The sequence below is a fragment of the Anser cygnoides genome, chromosome 6 (genome assembly GCF_040182565.1).
Source record: "Anser cygnoides isolate HZ-2024a breed goose chromosome 6, Taihu_goose_T2T_genome, whole genome shotgun sequence".
NCBI classification, from domain to species: domain Eukaryota; kingdom Metazoa; phylum Chordata; class Aves; order Anseriformes; family Anatidae; genus Anser; species Anser cygnoides.
In genome coordinates this window covers 16,795,596-16,817,718 of record NC_089878.1, presented here as the reverse complement: position 1 = coordinate 16,817,718, position 22,123 = coordinate 16,795,596, and the positions used below count along the sequence as shown (strand labels likewise).

The following is a 22,123-nucleotide window of genomic DNA, read 5'->3' as shown; positions in this document are numbered from 1 at the left end:
GACCAAGCGCAGGAGCCGGAGCTGCGGTGCTGCAGAAGCGTGCTGGGGACGGTGATGGGCGAGCTCAGGAGCCCACACCAGCCTGGCGACTCGCACAGCAGCCACGGAGCTGGTGCCATAAAGGTTAGCTATTTATAGGCAATGGGAAGGTTTCTGCTTTGTATTTGTGACTGCAGGTGAGCAAATACATGGAAAAATTTTATATTCATTTGTCATCTTGGTTCAGCTGATAAATCACCGGGTTTCTTCCCCAGTAGCAGACCTGTGCTCTTGATTTCTGGATTTAACATCTCTAACCAAGACATCTGCCAGTAGCTCTGAAAGATGGGGTTGTATAGCTTCTTATTGGTTTTGTTATATTTTTTGTAAGGTTTTGAAAACAGCATGTGAAGTGTTTCAGGGGGCAGGTGGAAGCAAAACCCTCTCCAAAGTCTTTTTTTCTAAGAAAGGAACATACATTCAGGAAAAACAAGAAACTCATGTTTGTCAGGAATTAGAGCCTAAAAGGTGGCTTGACTTTTTTTTTTTTTTTTTTTTTTTATCTGAAAGCTTCTTTGGAGCCTTAACGTGAGATTAATATTTAAAGTATGCTTGTACTATCATGAAGTTAATCGATGGAGGGTGAGCAATCCCCACTTAAAAGGCACAGACATGGAAATTGGTGCATTCTCCACAAGAGACTCTTAATGATTTCCTTTCAGAGGCTGTGCACACTATCTTAATTATACAGAAGCCTACGTAAAGGTACCATTGGATTAGATCCAACAAAAGCTAAAGCAAACAATATGACAACGAAAAGGGCACTTGCGTCATTTCACTTTAGCATTTATAATACAAACAATAACTGGCAAATAAAAAGCTTCTAGACTGTGGTGTGCTCAGTAGTGCCAGGATAATTATTCCTTCACATTTAATCATTAAAACAAAGAATGCCATAACTGAAAATACAGGGACAGTCTTTCTTCTGTCATCATTTGTCTGGATGAAAGCAAGACCTTCTTTCAGCAAGGAGGTGTGCTTCCTGTAGCTCTTTGCTGCCTAAATTAAGTTAATCACCTCTAAACTTCACAGATAAGCCTTTCTGTGTGATCTTGTCCTGCGTGCATGAGTGCACACATCCAGCAACAAAAATGTATTGGAAAGGCTGGTCTATAAGGCCTGCAGGAGATAGAGCTGCTGCAGTTCGCCTTCAAGATCCCGTTGCTTTCTGTGAAGGCTAGGATCTGAGACACCCGGTAATGTTAATTGACACGATCATTGTTCCTGCATGGTAACTCTGGCATTCTGATCAAACCCACCTTGTGAAGCCAAGGCTTCTGGATCCGTGAAACTCCAAGCTCTTGTTCTGGAGAGCTCAGCTTTAAAATGTGACTTTGGCTGTGGCAGTGCGCTGTTAACACACTTTGTCTAATAACTGAGGGGGAAAATATCCAAATCTTTACACACTATTTTCTAAAAGGATACTGATGTGGTATCAAAAGTCAGGCCTCTCCAGACCTTAATTTCTCTGCATCTTTGATTGTTAGGTGTATTTCAGTGTTACCAAAAAAAAAAAAAAAAAAAATCCTCTGGGGGCCTTCAGAGGATGGTAGGTAGAGGACGGAGTCTCCCTCTTCCCTTACCAACATTTCTTACCTTCCTCTGATCACTTTGGTGGCCGTTCCTCAGAAACTTCAGCTTTTCATGGAGGTTGCAATGCAGCACCCTGTGGCGGGCTCCACATCCCCAGGCCTTACTCTTCTTGCATATGTGGCACTTTGGCTGTGTACCAGCATGCGCTGAGGAGAGAAGAGCAGCATTTTCTGTGGGAGGGCAGGAGGATGCACAGTCCTCCTCCAGCTTTGTGCAAGTTGTAAGTCTTGAAAAGGGGCATTTGCAAGATGGGGTGGACACAGACAAGCTCACAGAATTAATAGCTGTCAGTGTGACAGCACTGACACTCCCTGCATGTTAGAGGTTAGTGTGCAGCACATCTGGTCCCTACAGCCACCAGGGTATGGGACAGAGGAAAGGAGGACCATATATGACATGTTTCTATATCCAGAACAACTGCCTTCATCCATAGAAGGCTCAAAACTGTTTTAAATGTTACTAATGCATTTTTTTTAATATAAGGCAAGTTCTCCAATACTGGCAAAGCCTGATATATGAAGTGTTTGAAAGCTGACTTCTTGCTGGTGTCGGGGAACCCTGATTGAAAATACTGTGACCCATCCTTTCCCGTGGTGAGGGTAGGAGCCTGCTGAAGAAAGGGCCGTACACCAAAATAAGCTGTCACTGTCCCAGGCTTCATGCTCTAGCAGCGGTGATAAAAGCCTTGGTAAAAGTATGTCATGTTCTTATCCCTTAGGTGTTATGTCGTGCAATATCTGCCCTAATCAAACTAGCTTCTGACTTATTTACACAAATGGCAGAGTCCTTATCTTTAGTAGGGCAGTTTTTTCTCACCCTTCCATATCTACTGCCCACAATTTTCTGTGTGATAATCAGAGCCATTCCTGCAGTAAGTGATTGAGTACTTGGAAAGAGGCACAGATGTTAATGTACGTGCGAGAGTACTCGCTAGCTGCCGGCAAATGGGAAGTAAGAGCTGCAGAAAGTAAGAGCACTCTGGGATTAACCAGCCTCTTAGGGAGTGTGCAGGCATTGACTATTCCCACTGTACAGCAAAGGAAAGTTTTCCTCTAGATGTTGGAAATTTTTTTGTTTGGGTGTTGTTGTTAATTTTGTTGTTGTTGTTGTTGTTTTGTTTTTTGCATACTGTACTTAAACTTTCAGTTCATATTTTAATTTATTAAACGGATGGGAGAATCATCTCTATCAGAGTTCAGGGATTGGAGACATGTTAGTTTGAATTATTGAATGCTCCCAAAGGCAGTATTAATTTAGTATCTAAAGTAGGAATAGACTGAATAGACAAAGCCCTCTGATTTAGCACCAGAAGGCTTGAACGTCCATGTAACAGAACCATTTCTCTGGGCAGCACAGGTTCTGTTCCCATTTATATGTGGCATCACTTTCACTACAACCAGTCCTTTCTACGCTCTTTAACAAGCTATGTTTAAAGTTAATGAGACTTCTGTGCATGAAGGTTTTGCCAGCCAGGATTGTAGACAGCAATGAGGTACCTGATTAGTACAAAATGTGACGCTTTCGTGTCTTGGACTTCTGCCCAGTGGGAGCCACTTCTGTTGACCACATCAGATGAATTCACGTAAGTCACCAAAGAGTTGCAGGCCAGGAATGGCTGTTGGTTTCTACTGGATCAGACTAGACTCTGACCAGTCAGCTAGGGAAATATCCTGCACTCCAAACACTGGAGGATCCATTTATAAACATTTAAAAATACATGCGACAAGATGGAGCTGTTAGACTGGAATATCCTCTTTAGAATGATACTGCCTGACCATTAAATGTCTATGAAAAAAAGATTTAAATAGCATAGTGACTCACCAAGAAGTTATTGAGCTGGGTAAATAAATCTTTCTTTAGATTTTATTGATCGGTGTGAAAGAGCTCGTGAAGTAAAATATGGCTTTTTCTTTAAGCAGCTTCACAGAGGAATTCTGGCCTTTGCACAGTGTTTTTTTGTTTTGCTTTGTTTTGTTTTGTTTTACTACCCTTAAATTCAAGTGTAGTTAATTTATATATAACAGGGGAAAAAGTCGATTTTGTTCCTTTTATTCCAGATTTGTTTTAATGGGGGTAATACACTGACATTTTAAATATAGATAATTTTTTTCTTCTCTTTCTTGCTGCAATATTCTTTAATCGACAATCTTTTGTTGGCCAAGTGCTAGTCTGAAGGAGCTACGAAGCCTGGACTCCCTCTCTCCCACCCCCCTGCTCCCACTGCCAACGATGGAGTTTATACTGATGGCACTGAGCACTATTGTTTAAACGGATGTCTCAACACCAAGTGGATGTGACTTGTACCAAGTAATACAAATACACCAAGACTGCCTAGCCCATCCTAGCTGTGGTTTTACTTGGCAGCTTTCTCTATTCTCAGCTTAGAATTTTCTTCTCATGTTTTTTGTCCTACCACTAGTCACAACTATAGGACAACTTGGTCAACGCCTTAAAGTCAATACTATTATCACTCTGGAATGTCTTGTATTTCCCAAGGAAAGGAAATGCATTAATTTTAGAGCTGAGTCAAGCCCACAAATGAATCAGTATATTGTGTAGATATATGACAAAACATTTTTGTAAATAACTGCTCTTGCAAACTGGGCTGCTTGGTTCCAGGTGACAATCAAGGGGCATGTCCTCTGTGCTTGCTTATACACATATATTGTGTGGATTTTGGTGATGAGGAATAATCTCAAGTTTATATTTGGTGGGGTTTGTTTTGTTTTATTTAAATTCTGAAGAAAAAACTGTTTATATAGATTATTTTCCTCTCCTTCTCCAGCCTTAATTTCTGAACTTGCTGGCAAATTTCAGCCCAATTCTAGGAAAGAACAGAATTTAGCATTGTTTCAGTATGTTTCATAAAGCAGACAGTTGGACAGATAAGTGACAAAGGCTGAACCATGAAGTCACCCATCAGAGAACAAAAATCCATAGAAGAGAGACATTATAAATGCTCCAATGATGGAAGACTCAATGGAAGTGAAAATATCTACCCACAAAACCTGAATCCATAGGATACTCGATTGCCTCCATTCTGGAGCTGATGAAACTTCAACTGATTCATTTAAAAATAAATAAATCTGTCCGGTGAGTAGAAAATAGTATAGTATGCTGGTCACATTTGGGTATGCTGTGCTGATTTGTTTTGCTGTCCTCTGGATCATTGTTTGGCAGTGGACAGCAGCTACTCCATACCTCAATGTATGTTAAAAAGCTGAATTATTTAAAATGAAGAGTTCTACCAGTGATTTCAGTGAGAGCAGAAATGGGACTGAAAATATTGGTAGGCTGCTTTTCATTGTGGAGGATAAGATAAACAAATAGCTTTTAAATGCAGGTAAATCTTTCTCTTCTCTGTTTTTTTTTGGAGGGGGTTGTCCCTTTATCAGCCATTTGGAACACAACATTTGAAAATGATGAGGAAGAACAGTATAAACGAAATGACTGTGTTGCAGTTCTTCAACTGTAAAAAGAGCACAGAACTCTGTAGTATGGGATACATATGCATAAATGGACACTGTCCTAGAGCCATAGTCTTGTAAGGATGTTGCTCAGGAAGGGAATGAAAGTCTCTAAAGTTAAAGAAGTCTCTAGAATTAAAGAATTAAAAATTAACAGCACTGAAGGAGAAAATTCAGAATCAGTTTTAAAATTGAAATGAACCACACTTAATATTCTACATCTGTGGGGTATTTTTTCCTTAGCCTGCTTTCCTGGCGAAGGTCTTAATATCTTCAAAAATTACAACTGCCCATTGACACAGTTCAGTGATGTGAGTGCATTTACATCTTGGATGATTTAGAACCACTTTTACTCTCTCCTCTTCTTTATGGTGTTTTTTTTTTTTTTTCATACATTTCCGTACAGTTGGACTCAACTGCCTCCATCTGATTTGGTGGTGCAGCTGTAATCCTCTTCAGTACAGATATCCGGCTCTTCCTTTAGAAACTTCCTCTTGCTATACTATAGTTCTTGTAAACGCCCTAACGGAAGTGGTTTTTTTCCTCCTTCCTTCTGCTGCAAGAGGTCCTAGAAATACGAGTCACTTTATAAAACAGGCAATATTGAGTTTGAAAAGAGCCCAAAGTTCACTACTATTACAAAAAAATATATATATATCTGTATAGAAACATCATGTATATCACTTATATAAACAAAATGACTGGCAAAGCTGTGGAGGCTGTCTGAACACTTTAATTTATTAGAGTAAAACTGCTAGGTTATTTTCCATCCTTTTTATTCCATATGTTTGAGAGAGAACATCTGTCTGGTAACAGTGATGGTTCCAAACCAGTATAGGATTTTCTTCTTTGTAAAGAAAGATACTGGAATGACACTCCAGATGCAATTGCCTTTAACTTGCAACATTTCACTTTAAATACATAATTTAAAAAAGAAAATATTTTTAAAATGAAATGCAGTATGTTGTTTTATGAGCATCATTTTTATTTAGTATTTTATGGCACATGTGTATTTTATAGGATGCAAGGAGACTCTCTGTTCTGCCTTAGCAAATTAGCTTTTCTGTTACTTGATTCAGGTTCCTGCAAGCTTTGATGGTATGAAAAAAATTAAGGTTTCCTTTTGTAAGTATGTTAAGAAAATCCTCAAAGGTCTAAAATGGCAGATGCTCTTGGAGTGCTTTGTCAGTATTGTGAGAGAGACAAGGATTTCAAAAGGCTTAACACAATAGAGGGTGTCTGTCCTATGACACAAACAAAAATCATAAAAAAAACCACCATAAACAGCAACAAAAAAAACAACCAACCAAAAATAAAAGTAAAAATGAGGCATTTCCACTGGCAGGGAAAATACCTATGGAAGCTCTGTGGGCGAAAAGTGCTGGTTGGTCTCCTGCTCTTGCTAGAAACAAGACGAGGGTGCTGAGACGCACTTGGAGAAGCTGGGAAGTTGCCAAAGCAACTTGAAGAGATATCTGCACCTTCCCAACAACTATCTCCTTGAAGGAGCTCTGCAAAGATTAATCTCCAGCCTTTTTGCTTTCATTTGCAGATGCATGATATGTATTGGAGAAGTCAGAAAACCAAACTGCCCATCCCTGAAGGGGGCCATCAAACACAGAATATCACAAAAGACAGTACAAGACCTTTCTCCTTTGACACACAATAGCTATTGCTGGTATCTTGCCAGGTTGTCATTTTCATTTATAGTATAACAGAGGCCTAAGTAGACTTTTTTTTTTTTTTTTTAATAGTCTTGGCTCAGAAAGAAATCGCTTAATTTAACATAGTGCATTTACTAAAATGGAGCTGTGGAAACTTTAAAGATGTACATGACATCAGGCTATGTGTTTCTTTGCATTCTCTTGCTCTTGAACACACACCCTGCCAAAGCAAATAACTGCACAATATTTATCATAGTTTTGTTACTATGTAGGAATGCTTTTTGTTATGATGTTTGTTAAGGTGAACTATTCATTAGCTCCTCCTCTCTTCTGTGTGGAAAAAACCAACCACATTGAAATCCAGTTGTAGTCGGGATATATTGCTGACTGGGAACTGCTTGTCCCAAGGTAAGGCCTACACTAGGCAGCAGCATGAAATTTCTCCTCTTGTTGAGAGCTGGTTCTCACTGCAATTTGAAAGTCCAATGGAATATTTTTTTTCCTTATAGTACCATTCCTTTAAATGTTCCAGCCTTTAAGATTACTCTCAGGTCTTCAGTCAAAAGGCATTTAATAGGGCGTTAGCCACACAGAGCATTGGTACACTCTGAGCTTGTCCTTCAGGGGGACGTTGGGTTCTGCCCTCTGGGAAATATTGAAGGATCCCTTGATGCCCAGATCCAGCAGGAAAGCAGTCTGCTCATGCCCAAAGCATAGGAAAGCATAGCTGTAGCACAGCAGGAAAGTGCTACTCACCGTGAACTTGGACACTGAGACGAGTCCCCAGAGGAAGCGGTGGAAGTGCCTCGTTTATGTCTTTTTGAATTATGTAGGAATGATTTTTTTATTTTTTTTTAGACAATCTTGTATCTGAAATAATCCTCTGCAGGAAAAAAAAAATCATCTTCAAAGCTTTTTACTCTTTGGAGAACAAAAGACAGCAATTTGATTTAGCAGGATACCTTGGGCTAAATTGTATCTGTGTGTGTATTCAGTGTATATTCATATATATTTATATACACGTTTATGTATACAGGTCCAATGCCCAGATGACAAATGTAAGAAATGTAAGAGTTGGTTTTTTTTGTTGCTTTTACTTATTTATTTATTTATTTATATATTTTTTACTATAATGCCAAGCAGTACTGCTATGGTGCTACAGTTATAAACCCTATTTCAGGAATCTATGCTGTAGTAGTTCTTTCTTATCTAGCTACTGCATTTTCAATTTTAATAGTTTCAAAAATAATTTGGAAAAAGCAAGTTGGCCTGATTTAAGTGACAAGAATTCCTGACAGGATTTTTTTCCCCAGTCACTTATTTCTTTGAAGTACATCTAACAAATGACCATCTGAAGTGAGAGGAGCTTTTATTACAAAACAAAATCACTTTTTGGTTACAAGTACAGAAAGAAATGAGAAGCCAGATATTTTCCATAGAAAGAAGACCTGCTTAATATGGTGAGTGTGTGATCCTCATCCATATAGAGTCAAAAGGAAACTTTCTGGGATGTGATAAAAAGGTGCAAGTGAGAGTCCATGCTGTATGTGGCAGGCATTGCAGGACTGCATTGTAAAAAGCTACTGGCTGCTGTTTACATTTCAAACATTCCCTGAATATGTGTTGTCACAACAGACAAGCAATTATAGGCAATAATGTCAGTAATTTGTGGATTAAGAACTCCTTAAGGATGTATTGGCACAGCAGACAGTAGCCGCTTTTAGCTTGCAACTAACTGTTCAGCCTCAGCTCTTGGCTGTGCCAATGAAACTGTTACTTCCCAGACGCTATTGTGTTCCCTGAGAAGCAGCAAAACAATCGGAGCAGTGAAATCTCTCACACCTCTCCTACCACCCACGGGATTCTGCAGCAGCTCTCACCGAATGTCCCAACCTTAAAGATTCGGTTTTAACAGATATATCTATTGATGCATACGCATAAAACAGAAATATTGGCTATTAGCTAGAGTAACGCTGTGCTAGGCTCTTATGAGCAAACCCAGAAAAATCAGTTTTTAAGACTCCAGGGCTGTAAATACACCCCTGTGTAACTTGGGTCAAGCAGGAAGCCACAGCACAGCGTGTCTGGTGGTGTGGGGCAGGTGCTGGGCCTCTAACTCACCTTGCTGGGAACAGACGTGGCTCAGAACATGGCCCAAACGTGATGGGGAAAAAAAAATTGTATTGTGTGAGTCTGCCATGGTGAGAAAATACTGTTTGGGGATCAGCAAGAAAGATTTAAGGGCAGTCTGCTCTTTAGAACAAACACTTGCATTTGAAAAGAATGATCAGAAATTCCTTGTAAGGTTTGAACTGCTAAGCTAGAAAATGAGAGGATATTACTATAGTCCCTTACCTGTGGCAAGAAATATCTATTTATTAAGCACCATCAACTTGGTCATTCCACAGCCAGATTTACTTTTAGACAAAAGGTATCTCATGTGCCTGCCTGTCAATGCCAGCTACACCTCCAGAGGACTCTAGTCAGTTTTGCTTTGTGCCTAGTAATTCAGCACCTTTTCCCAAAGCCAGCAGTAAGAGGGACCTTTTCAAAGAGCTCCTCTCCCAGGTGCCACGGCTGTGGGCGAGCTTTTGGGGCTCAGTGGGCAGCGTCTGGCATGCATTGGGGTGCTGTGCCAGGGCTGGCCCAGCTCAGGTGCAGGGCTCTTGGTGCCGAAACCTCGGCCAGCATCGCAACGAGCGAAAGGACAGCGGCTGGGAAAGCCCTCCGTCCCCTGGCCGTGAAAGTGGCTTTCTGCATGACACCTTCTTCCCAGGCACGGGGACTCGCCTTTAGCTGGGTCCTCCCCACTCTATTCTGCTTGGTTCAGTGCTCCCTGAAGCAGACGACAATGCCTGGAAGCGCATCTCCCACTCCAACGCGGCTTGTTCGGTGCGGCGGCCGTCCCGCAGCCATCTGCTTGCGCCGGAGCGGAGGCCTGTGGGTTTCCCACCCCTGCAAGAGAGGCAGGAGGCTCCGCGGCGGTGCCGCGGGGGAGCCCCCGCCCGTCGGCGCGGTGCTGCGCGGTGCTGCGCGGTGCTGCGCGGTGCTGTGCGGTGCGGTGCGGTGCGGTGCGGTGCGGTGCTGTGCGGTGCGGTGCTGTGCGGTGCTGTGCGGTGCTGTGCGCGGTGCGGTGCGGTGCTGTGCGGTGCGGTGCTGTGCGGTGCTGTGCGGTGCGGTGCGGTGCTGCGCGGTGCTGCGCGGTGCTGCGCGGTGCTGCGCGGTGCGGTGCTGTGCGGTGCGGCTCCGCACGGCCCCGGCAGGAGGCGAGCTGCCGCCGGCCCCGCTGCCATCACGTGGCCGCCGGGTTTTCTCCCCGCAGCGGTATGAGGAAGTCACAGCCGCCGCCGCCGCCGTCCGCAGCCTCGGCGGGCGCAGCCTCCGCCGCCGCCTCCCCGCCGCGCGATATGTGGGTACCGCGGGTCGGGGCGGGCCGGGCCGGGCCGGGCCGGGCCGGGACCGGGGGCAGCGCGTGGGTGCGGGCGGCACGGCGCGGCGCGGCTCCGCTCGGCTCCCTTCCCCTCCCGCCCCGTCCCATCGCCTCCCCGTCCCTTCCCCGCAGGGTGGCTCCGAGCCGCGGTCGCCTCCCGGCGTGAAGCCGCCGTCGCGATGGAGGAGCCCCCGGCGGCGGAGGAGTGGCAGGGGGCGACCCAGAAGAGGAAGGCCTGGGCCAAGAGCCGGGACTCCTGGCAGGCGTCGGAAGCGGAGGACTTCTCGGCAGCGGCGGCGGAGCTGGCCCGCGGCGAGGAGGAGGAGGAGGAGGAGGAAGACGACGAGGAAGAGGAGGAGGAGGAGGAGGAGGACCACCTCGCCGGCGGCAAGCTGCCGCTGGCCGCAGAAGCAGGTCAGAGCGGGGGGCGGCGGGGCCGGGGACCCCCGAGGGGCCGCCCCCGACGGCCGGGCGGTTGCTGACTGCCGGCTTTTCTCTCCCGCTCTGCCCGCAGGCCACAGCGTGCCCAACGAGAAGATCGCGATATGGCTGAAGGACTGCAGGTGGGTGCTGCTGCTGCTGCTGCTGCTGCTGGGGGGGGCGAACCCACCTCCGTGGCGGCCGGTCCCGCGGGGGGCGTCTGCACCCCGGGACGGAGCGGGGTTTGCCGGCAGTGCTGCTGCAGGGCGGGATGGGGACGAGCTGGCGCTTGGCACCTTTACTCCGTCGTGTGCCATGCAGCAAGGCCGCAGGCTTTCCGAAGTCCTCTGGCAGGGGAGGAACTCGGCTCGGGAGAGGAAGGCAGCGTTGTTTTGGAAGCTGCTCTGTGCCTCGCAGAGGGGCTCCGGCTTAATGCCTCCCCTGCTGCCCGGTTCTTGCTGCAGCTTTAAAGAAACTGCTTATGTGGCAGTGGCCTCTGTGCTTAGAGGGTCTGCAGGAGCAGTGACAGTGTAGGCTAGCTTGATTTATCCAAGTCTCTGTCAGTCTGCTACCATGTGGACCGACTTCCTTAACTTGAGGCGTGGGGTGCGTATTCTGTGATTCTGGTGCTGTTACAAAATACGCCGTGGGTGTTCAGAGCGGGCTGACTGCAGTACTTTTTCTTCAGCCTCAGTCACATAAAAGCATAAATGCTACATCCCATTGCAGCTGCTTCTCTCCTGTCTTTTTCTCCATTCAGTTCTAGCAGCCCTTGGAGCCAGAGCTGTTGGGGGGAAGTGAACAATTAGCTTTCCAGTAGTTAACAAAATTTCAAGATCTCCCCTTCTTTTGAGCACAGCTACTTTAAGATGAAGATTTACCTCTAAGATTAGCTGTGCCTTTATGATCTTTTGATCCAGTAAGCGGCTGAGCTGAGCTTACTCCTGTAACTGAAGTGCGGATTGCTTTGTAGTTGCAGTGTCCTCAGTGTAGTTTTCTTCACAAGCTCTCCAGGCTGTGCCTTGGGAGGGGGTGGTGGCAGCAAGAGTCTTGAAATCACGCTGTACCCCAAAATCCAATGTTCAAACCAGACAGGCTGTTCCCCCAGAATGCAAAAATGGGAGATTTTTCTGAATTTACCTGAAATTAGACCTAATGAAGTATATCCTTGAAAGTCTAACAAAGCGTATCCATAAAGTGTTATAGATTTGGTGCTGTATTAAAACTACTTTTTGAGTTGGGAGAGGAAAAAATGAAGGAGCAAAGGGGGAAGAGGCCCTTGAGGGAGAAATGCTTGCTAATGCGGCTGTGGCACTTTTCTCGGTATCTGCAGGATTTTTGTCTAGAACCTTCCCTGGCACCGTCGTCTTTTCTATTTTGGTACAGAATTTAAGGAATAGCACACTACTGCAAATTTGCAGCACAAATATCTAATTGATATTCACAAATCTTGAATAATAATACAGAGCTTGCTCTTTTATTCGGGTCCTCCAGTAATCCGTTGTTAAAACCAGCTCCCAGCGCTTCTGTGGAATGTGTTTGCATCGCTGGCAGTTGATTCACGAAATGTGGGAATCTTATTTTACACTCAAATTCCATATCTTACATGTAAGGAAATAAAGCACAAGTTTACCCTTTTGCTGATATAGGGATGCAGGCTTCAGTTAATGCTTGTCTGTGAAACCCTTTGTGGCCCTTTCACAGAAGTCTTTTAAAGTGTAGTTATACTGTTGTAAATATTTTCAGAAGAATCTTGTGTCTCATCAGAAAGATAAAATTTGAATTTATTTTTTTTTAAAGATCTCTTAAACCAAACTATCCAAGCTGGAGTGAGCCTTTGAGTCTGTAGCATGCAGAGGGCATGCAGATACTGCTCATATCATATGGGAGGTACAGTCCCAGCTGCCTGAAGTAGCGCACAGTTCCTTGTGTTTTAAAATCACAGAATGGGTTAGTTTCTGTGTATATGGTATACATGGGAGCAGTAGTAGCTAGATACATTCAGGAAAATGATTATTCAGCTTCCATGGTTATAAAGTGACTGTATGTATAGAAACCCTGAACTGATTGACTCCTGATAACAATGTATATAGGAAAAGAGGAAAGTGTAAAAGGTGTCAGAACAGCCCTATAGATACTATGCTATTGTTTAAAAAAAGAATACTTGAAAACAACAGTTGTTGTGAAAACTTATGATTGTTTTCATCCCAGATAATTATTATTTAATAACACTGCTTTTGCTGTGGAGCTTTGTTTGCTACAAAGTGTGGGCAACCTATGCAAACTGATCTCTTTCTGGTCTATCGCACAACTGCTTTCTTACCAGTTAGCCCTGCTACAAAAATATAACCATTACTATAAACAACCATTCAGTTACTAAAATAAAGTATTTTCTCTGTTACATATTTTCTAAAAAGTCATTCCCCTTTTGTCTGAGTTTATATCAGCTTTTGTGAAAAGTACATTGGAAGAAAATTGGCACATTTTAAATCCCACTTTCTGTTTTGAGTTGGCAGTAGCACAAAAAAATTAATATCAACCCACTGCATAAACAGATCTGCTTATAAGATTTATTCCTTCATTTGTTTCCAAAAGCATCAATGGTGTTATAAGTTAGATAAAAAGAATTACTAGTTGTCCTGTGTTAACCGTGTTAGCAGTTTGGAGCTCATATTGCTTGGCATATCTGTTTCACATCTGCTTTGGAGGAGAGATGAGTGTTCCTCGTATCCCATGCTTTTTAACTTTATTTTAAAAAAGAAAAAAAAAAAAGAAAAAGGCAGCAAAACAAGAAAAACAAGTATGTATCACACTGTGATAAGAATTATGGAGGCTTCAGAAATGTCAGATGTTACCCAAAGTTTCCGGTTTGCTCATGTTTTGGGAATCGCGTGCCTTTGAAAAAGGGATTCTTTTCTCTCCTCCCAGAAGCTTGACAAGGCATTTTGAAGCAATGAGAAAGCTTGCAAAGACTTTTAGTTTTAACTCTATTGAACTAAGATGGGAAAAAAAAGTGTTTGTATTACACTGATAGGAAAGGAGAAACTTTTGTCAGCTGTGCGGTGGTGTGTGTTATTTTAATTCAGTAAGTTTAAACTCCTCCAGTAGCATAGGGGGTGTCAGAGGTATTTAGGAACTATCTCCTGTAGATACGCAGGAAATGAGTTCTTGAAATGCCTCAGAAAGAAGAAGTTTTTGTTTTTTGCTTCAAGTTTAAAATAAACACTGCTCCTACCCAAGTAAGGCTGCAAAAGCAGAGGTTTAAATGGTGTTTCCAGCACCATGCAAAACCCTCGTCCCACTTGTGCAGGCGGCCTGCCGCTAGTGGCAGCTGAGCCTGCAGGACTGTGGGGACCCTCAGGCGTGACACGGGCCCTGCACAGCGCCCTCTTACCTGCGTCCCAGGGTTCATCCCGCTCCTGATACACCGCTGCTGGATTTAAGTCATTGGTACAATATGGTAATAAATGTGTGACTCATCCACGTGGGAATGCAAATGAAAAACTGCAGGGCTCCTTGGCCCAAGTGGCCGCTTGGCTCCAGCCTTTTCCAATGCCTGTGGTGCTCCTAGGGCCCTTCATACTCTCCCCGCTGTCCCCACATGAAGGTGGCAGGGCCTGTGGCTGCCTCTGGAGCTCCTGCACATGGAGTGGCCTCCAAACCGTACCTGTCACAGGGTGCCTGGGGACAGGCCCTGGGGAGCTGGCTCCTGGGCACTGCAGCAGGAAAACAGCCCTACACCAAGAAGCAGAGCTGCTCCTGCTGTTGTTCACAAGGATTTTGGTGTGGGTGCTTGCCCCTTGTTTAAATTTGTGCCTCACCTGCTTCTTAAACGCAGTTCTAAAGGAAGGGGATGCAACGCAGCTGTATGTGTGTGTTCAGGAGCGTGAGCAGGGAAGCAGACGGACAGAGCTGCTTTTCCTGTAGCCACCAACATGCTGCAGCGCTGACGGGCTTCACTTCTGAAAGAAATGCCAGCTTCAGTGGTTGCTTTCACTGCTTTCTGCCAGTTGGCTTGTGCATCCCTGAGCTTGACCAGCAGCACGTTTCTGTATGGAAAAGCTGGAGGTGCTGGAGTAGCCACCAGGGAACAGGAGGGAGAAGAAGGGGAAGGTCCCCTTCACAGCCAGCGCGTGAGCAGTGCGCTTGGTTGTTACCACAGAGCACAGGGCTGGCTGGAGTGTGAAGGGCCTAGACAGCCTGCCCTAACTTCTTTGAAACCCTGACATGAAACGTACACAGAAATCGAGGAGACTCAGTCTCTGTGGACCTTGTCCTGTCACCTGCAACACATTGGTGCACCTAGCTGCTTCTGCTGTTTGAGTTGGCCTCTTGCTGCAGTGGCTTTTCTTTGCTTTTCAAAAGATACGTCAAAGTTAGCTTGCTCCCTATCAGCATGCTGCATGTGGAAACTCTGAACTATTTTCGGGGTGGGGGCGGGGGGGAGAGTTGTAAAGTATAAGGTCTGTTACAAAGCAGATGCAAACTTCTGTTGCTTAATTTGGCCATGACACCAAAACAAATACTGTATCAGAGCACTGTTTGCTTCAAGTTCCTTGGGCAGGTTTATGTATACGTCTAATTAAAAACCCAAATGAAACATACATAATATAGGCACATAAATCATCTGCTTTTTCCTTCTTTATGAGTATTATATTTCTGAATTTGTTTTGGACTTTGAGTATTATGCTACTCTACTTAACAGTGACAGGTCTTTTTGGTTAGAAATCTCTCAGAGACAAGACAAAGAAATACCCAGATAAAGTCAACAAATTTAATGAGAGCGCAGAAAGGGATTGGACCTGTTACTTGCATGGTTTCTGCTGCTAATTTTGGACACAGCGGGATTTGAAAAATCTACTGCCTTTCAAGGAATAGCCATACTAGAGGTCATCTAAATAAGAGCTAATATAAAGAGTCTATAAAACGCCATCATTGGCAAGTGACAGCTGACATAGCTATCTAGGTTTTTATCTTTCTGATCAGCAAGTGCAGCTTTTCACCCCTCTCTCCAAAGCTTGAGGTAAATCTATGGTAAGAAGTTTTAAATTTGTAGAAAATTGGTTAGGTTTTTATCATGTAAATGAGATTGAGTTAGTCCATTCAAACCCCATGCTCGGTTTTCGGTTGTTTTGCTCAGAATTCTATGATTTTCCTCGAGAGAGGGCTGCTGGCCCTGAAGCTTTGCCACCAGCTCATGCCTCAGTACTGCAGTCGTTATCAACCTCTTTTGTTGTTTTTCCCTACAAAGCCTATTTGCTCAGAGGGCTGGGGATTGCTTGGGAAGTTATTGCCAGTCCTCATATGTTTGTGCTTTCTGGGGGCGGAGGGAGGGACAACCGCTATCACAAGCTTGTTGCACGCTGTAAGGAAGGACATGAAGCAGCAAGTTTTTAAGCTGGTATTAATCTCTTCTGTGGTTTCAGAACGCCTCTGGGAGCCTCCCTGGATGAGCAGAGCAATCCTCTGTTGAAGGGTAAGGAAAGGTTTTACCTACTGAGATCTTTTTTTCTGAGAAGCAAGCTCTTGTGTATGCTCACCCGAGACCTCAGCAATTTGACAGTGGCAAAAATGACAGTCTAGTTGGTCTTGCTGAATTATTCTCACTGAGAAGCAGTTGTGCCTGAGAAACTCAGGAAAGGAGGGTAAAGATCCCTGTTCAGTCTTTCTGGAGAGTTTAGTAAGCCTTAAAAAAAAAAAAAAAGGCAGAATGAGGAGTTTTTTCTCCGAGCTGGTGAGCATTTGGTAGTCTCTGCATCTAATAGCTCAGGTTGCCACACCTGAAAATTTTACTATCTGAGCAGGTCCGAATACTAAAGTTCAAAGTACAGTGAGAATTTGCAGGTAGTGACACAGCATAGAGGAGTTACTGGCTGTCTCTGGAGTCTTTGCTTGAACTCTTAATCTGGGATAGGGAGAGAGAGAGGGGAATGCCTAACCCGGACTCAAACTTTGGATCCCTCTGGTAAGAGGTCTGGAAGCTAATGTAGCAGCAGAAGGAACAGATATGGTGGGTAATACTCCTAGGTTTGTACTTGCAATTAATTTGCTTGCAGTCTGACTTGGGGATGTTTCTGAGCATAAAGTTAAAGCAGTGCTGTAGTTGTTCTCTTTTTTTTTTTTTTTTTTTATGTTCTCAAATGTAACTTCTTTGTGCATTTTTAGTGTATGACTAATGCAGGGATTGTAAATATGGTCTAGTTATATCCTGTTGTATCAACTGAAGTGTCTTGCTAATACCTTTAGTTAATCTGTTAAAAAGAAAACACTGCAGCATTACAGTTGTTGAACTGCTAACTGTACATTTTCAGGCATGCTGGTGAGAAATGGAGGAAGTTTTGAAGATGACTTATCCCTGGGAGCCGAAGGTGGGTGTGGCAGGATTACGACTTTTTCTATCGAAAAAAGAATCATGTTCAGTCATCTGATTTTTATTTTGAAAGATAGCATTTCCCTTCTGGTCAAAGTAAAGCAGACTAGAAAACCAGCATAGAACACACAGGAGAATGCAAGTAGATATGCTTTCTGAGTCTATTAGAATATTGTGTTTGTTAAACATGCTGGTCTGACCTGAAGGTCAGAGTCAGCCCTGAGTTCCTTCTGCCCTCACATGCTAAAGCCCACAGCTGCAGCACAGCCCAGAGTACTTGCTGGAGCTGTGTGAAAGTGTTTTCCCCTACATGTTGTTCTTGTCCATGGGTTCCTCTTGACAGTTGTGCATGCTCCACTTCCACCGAAATGCTTGGGAGTGGCAAGTGCAGGCTTTTGAAAGGAGAAATGAAATTCTGTCAGCCAAGAGGCAAACTCATTAAGAGATAAATGCTTTTAAAAATGAAAAATGTCAAAGCTGAGTAAATACTTTGGATCAGGCATGTTATGTACTCTGCCATTGTTAGATGCTTTCCTTTTCTTTCTCTTTCCCTTTTTAAAGAGAAGGAGATGTGGCTAGTCTTGTTTGGTTTAGCCTCCCTTGGTAGCTTACTCTTCATCGTGGGATAGAGGTGTCCACAAACAAATGAACAAAAAACTTCTAACAGTAGACCCTGAAATAAAATAGCACAAAATAGTTTCTCAAACTGGGTGCCGGTGGTATCTGCAGAATAAGAGCTCTAAGACTGTATCTGTTATCAGTTAAAAATAAATAAATTTAAAAAAATCAACCTTCATCTTTCAGTGTTTCTTCAGCTACAGCTTTTAAAAAGTATTAGAACCTGCGTAGTACAAAGCCCTTTTGTCCACAGCTGTCTTGCTAGTGATGTTGAAGTAGTGGGACACAGCCTGGAGAAGGAAGTGTCTTTAATATTTAAAGACTCAAGACTTCTGAGGAAAACAGTTGATCTGATAATGATGGAGAAGCAGTAAATTATTCGCTTACTGCAATAGATTAAATAGGATTATTATTATTTTTTCCTGTCAGTCTTTTCCGCTTGTTAGATTGCCAGCAGTATGAAGATTTCATAGGAAAAGTTTCTTTTTAACAATCATCCAAGATCTGAGCATATGACTAAGAATATGGGAGTCAGCACATTTTAGAAAATCATGTCACTTTTTTTATTTTTTAATTTCAATTTTTCCCCTCATCATTCTCAAGGATTTCTGTTCTTGGGGAGCAGAGAGTCTCTTAATGCTAGAATTGCTGGTTCATTTCCATGTGTAAGGACACGGGTTTTTCTGCAGGGCTTTGCTTCTGTGAGAGAACAACGGGACAACAGAGCTGCCTGGAGCAGCGCTGCGTGCCCTGTCATACAGACAGCCTGTTTTCAGCTGGCATGAATGCCTTGCTCTTGTGCATCCCTGGCTGCTGGAACCCAGAGACAAGCCAGAGCCCTGTGAGAATGGTGTGGAGGGCACTGGACAGGGTTCTGTAACCCCAGCACCCTGCTGAGCTGTTAAAACCCATGGTTCAGCAGCTAGAACTAGTCAACAATTAATCCATGTAGATAGGCTTGCTTTCATATTATATACAAGGATATTTTTAAAAAATGCATGTTCTGCATTTTGTATACATTTAAGATCCTTCGTGATGTCTCTGAAAAGGGAGGTGGTGAGGTTTCCATGTTTTACTCCCCGTTGCTGACATTTCCCTTGGAGGCACAGCAAGTTTAGATGCAGGGTTTTCCTGGCAGCGTTTGACATACCTTTGCTCTTTCCATAGCTGATTCCGAGGGTTGCTATGACATATGTGCGCTCCTTGCCTCTCTTCTGTGGCAAGTTTGTTAATATTGAGTCGCCTCTTTGGGGGAGCTCATAATTTAAGGCTGGGGCTCAACTCTCTTCTTTGACAGGGTGTTGATGTTGTAGGAGAGTAATGCTGCCTGGGGTGCTGACGTGTGGAGCTGAGCTGCTGCAGCTTCAGAAAGGGCCGGGTTCCCCGCAGGGGGCTGGTGACCAGGCGCCTGGCATCTGGTGGCTGGCCTCCTCAAGAGTCCCCTCAACTCCCCATGTGGTGACAGGTCCCATCAGCTTGGTGTAGCTTTTGTTTATGGCTGGCACAGCTTGGAGAGCCAGGGCCCGGCCCCCACCAAGAGTTAACTGTGTTGGTTTAAGGACACGCACGCGGTCTCTGTACCTGGCCATGGGCACCAGCTGCTCTTCTCTTCTAGCTGAGCAATCTTCACATGACTGCATCTCCTCCTCCTCCCCCTTCAGCTGGTAATCATGTCTTCAACTGCAAAGCAATAAATTGTCTGTTTATATAACAATTGCCAACTTACTGCATGTAAAACTTCAAGTTAATATGATTCATTACGGCAAGTAAACATGAGTCCGTGCGAGATTTTATTTTAGACAAAGCCTGAATAAACCAGATTGTCTTTATATCAGCTGTAAACTAGGAACACTTGACAATCATATTTATATGGAAAGAAAAATCTGGCACATGCGGGAGTATTCATAGAAGCGCTTGTTGGCTACTTTTTTGTGTCAGTTGTGGGTAGTGTAATTGTGAGGAGCTTTGTGCATAACAACTTCTTGTTTCTCTACAGCTAATCATCTACGGAGTGATACCCAAATGGAAACATGGTAAACTTCTCTTTTTTTATTTGTTTGTTTACTTCAGAGAAATATTTATATTGGAAGGAGAGGTGGAGAGGGTGCAGTGGATGTCGTGAAGGCTACCCCAGAGCTAAAGCTCTTCTGGTCCTGCCAGTCTATGTGAGAAGGAAAGAGAAAATCTAGATAGCACAGAAATAGTCAATATGAAATGCAGAAAAAAAAGCAGATTTTAATTATTCCAGCAGACATGAAGTAGTTTTGGGGGATGACGGGGGGGGGGGGGGGGGGGGGGGGGACGACACAGAGAAACAAGATCTTCTGAGTAACTGTGGTATGATTTACCTTCTTTGGCTCACTGATCCCTCACCATTTCTGTTTTTGCCTGTCAAAGCAGGTGTCCTTTGGGAGTAGGGAAAAAGACTTAGAGAGGAGAAGCTCCTGCTTTACAGGGATAGCTTCTGAATGAAAAGTACTGTAACTAAAACCCCTGCTGGGACTCCAGCAAACACCGGCACAGCCTCGCTGCTCCTCCTGAGCCGGGCTCTGTAAACGTGCTCTCAGGTGAATCCTCTCACCTTTGGTTTCTTAGTGGTTGTTCTGCTGTGTGTGCACTAGGATTTTCATGGTAAAATTCCCCCTTGGCAGGTTTATCTCTAGGAGTAAGTAATGGTACGTCTGAGCCCGAGGTACCAGCTAACGCTGAGCAGGCTTCTCCAGACACAGGAAGGAAATAGCTTGGGATTGGGAAAGAAACTGGCCCGCAGTCCCTCTTGGAAATCATCTTGCTCCATTTCCTCCAGCCTGGAGCCTCTTTGCTTTCCTCAGGAGCCTGCCGGGTGCAGCCAAGGGTGAGGGAGGGCCGTGGCACGGCCGGGTGGTCCTGCCGGAGGAGGCAGCAGCCCGGGCAGGGGCAGGCCGGGCAGGGCAGGGCAGCTTGCCCGAGGCTGGGCTTCCTCGCTGGAGGAGGGTGGGATCGGGGAGGGTGGGGCAGCCGGGGGAGATCGGGGTTTGTTTTCTCAGCTTGCATTTGCCTTCAAATACTTAGAGTCTACATACGTTTTTACTGAGGCGTCCCAGGGCTCGCTTTTGTTATTGTATTTCAATAAGTGACATGGCTAATATAAACCAGATAACGCTGAACGGGGGAAGAGAAATTCAGCAGCATTGGAGACTTAGCTCCACTCTGAGACGGAGAATCAAATCCCCGAACAAAAGGGGTTTATCGCAGTGGTCCTGTCCATTTGTGTTGACAGCAATGGTATGCTGGCGAAGGAGAGGAGGCTTCAGTTCCACCAGAAGGGGAGAAGTATGAACTCCACCGGCTCTGGAAAAAGCAGTGCAACTGTTTCAAGGTAAAAGAGTGCTATGCTTTGAAGGTCATGGCGCAGTTCAGTGGAATTTGGCTCTGTTTTGCTGGCAAAACTTACTTCTGTTTCTAAGTTAAATGGACTTGGCTTGATTTATATGCATTGTTGCATTTAGTAGCTGAGAAGGGAATTCTCGTTTGGTTGCTTGAAAAACTGCTATTTGTTTTCAGTTGTGGTTTGCAGTAAATACTTACGGATGGTCCTAAGCCTTAGAAACGTTTGAAATCTTAAATACCACTTTAAAATTGGAGCTCTGCAGAGTAAGGGCTGACTTTATAAATAACAGGATTGGATCTGAGATGTGTCAGGGCTGATGTCTCTGGTGGTGTGAACCAAAACTTCAGATGCAGTTATCTCCAAAATTATTTCCTAAAGTAGTCTGAGCTGTAGGAGTCAAAAGTTCAATAGACAAAGCTTGCTAGTGGACTGAACTAGTAGTTGGACAGAAGGCACTGTGTCAGACATAGACAGTAAACATCTTGTCGTTTGTCTAGTGTTTCTGAATTACTGGAGCTTTATGAGGAAGATCCTGAAGAAGTGCTCTATAACCTTGGATTTGGAAGAGATGAACCAGATATTGCTTCAAAAATTCCAGCAAGATTTTTTAATTCATCATCATTTGCCAGAGGGATAGATATCAAAGTGTTTTTGAATGCCCAGATGCAGCGCATGGAAGTGGAAAATCCAAATTTTGCTTTGACGAGTAAGTATGTTTTTGAAGCAAAGTTTATTTTTAATTTTTTTTAAACTACGTAAACAATCTCAAAAGAAGGTCTTATATCTAGTGTTCTGGCAAAACCCTTGTACAGTCTAAAAGCCAAATTCCATTCAGAAGCTGTAATGAGTCTCTACCTTGGTTTTAAATACGGCAAGAGGTGACCATCAGTGTTTTACACCTTGGGGTGAAGGAAAGAGATCTATAGCTGCGAAAAGAAATGAAGGGCGTTCTGTAGGATGTGTATTGCCTTCTGTTTTGTTTCATTCCTGTCTCTTTCTTCCAAGTTTGTCTTCTGTCGTAGATTTAGAACACTGAAACAAGTAGCTATATCCGTCTTTTTCTTGTGTTCTTCAGTATCCATGTAGTATTTTTGAAAGCTGTCAGCAGTGACCTGCTTCTGTAGTTGTTGAAATCTGTCGGTATTGCTATTG

The 22,123-nt window shown here is 44.0% G+C and overlaps 1 protein-coding gene across 1 annotated transcript in view; it reads left to right on the top strand.

Annotated features, from left to right (window-relative positions):
- The first annotated feature begins 10,019 nt into the window (after window positions 1-10,019).
- ITPRID2 (ITPR interacting domain containing 2) overlaps window positions 10,020-22,123 on the top strand; it is a 99,523-nt gene continuing 87,419 nt past the window's right edge. The window contains exons 1-8 of the mRNA XM_048061444.2: window positions 10,020-10,172; window positions 10,326-10,607; window positions 10,708-10,756; window positions 16,040-16,089; window positions 16,925-16,981; window positions 19,598-19,634; window positions 20,861-20,959; window positions 21,469-21,677. Coding sequence (XP_047917401.2) covers window positions 10,373-10,607; window positions 10,708-10,756; window positions 16,040-16,089; window positions 16,925-16,981; window positions 19,598-19,634; window positions 20,861-20,959; window positions 21,469-21,677 — 736 coding nt within the window. The 5' untranslated portion in view covers window positions 10,020-10,172; window positions 10,326-10,372. The remainder of the gene's footprint in view (window positions 10,173-10,325; window positions 10,608-10,707; window positions 10,757-16,039; window positions 16,090-16,924; window positions 16,982-19,597; window positions 19,635-20,860; window positions 20,960-21,468; window positions 21,678-22,123) is intronic.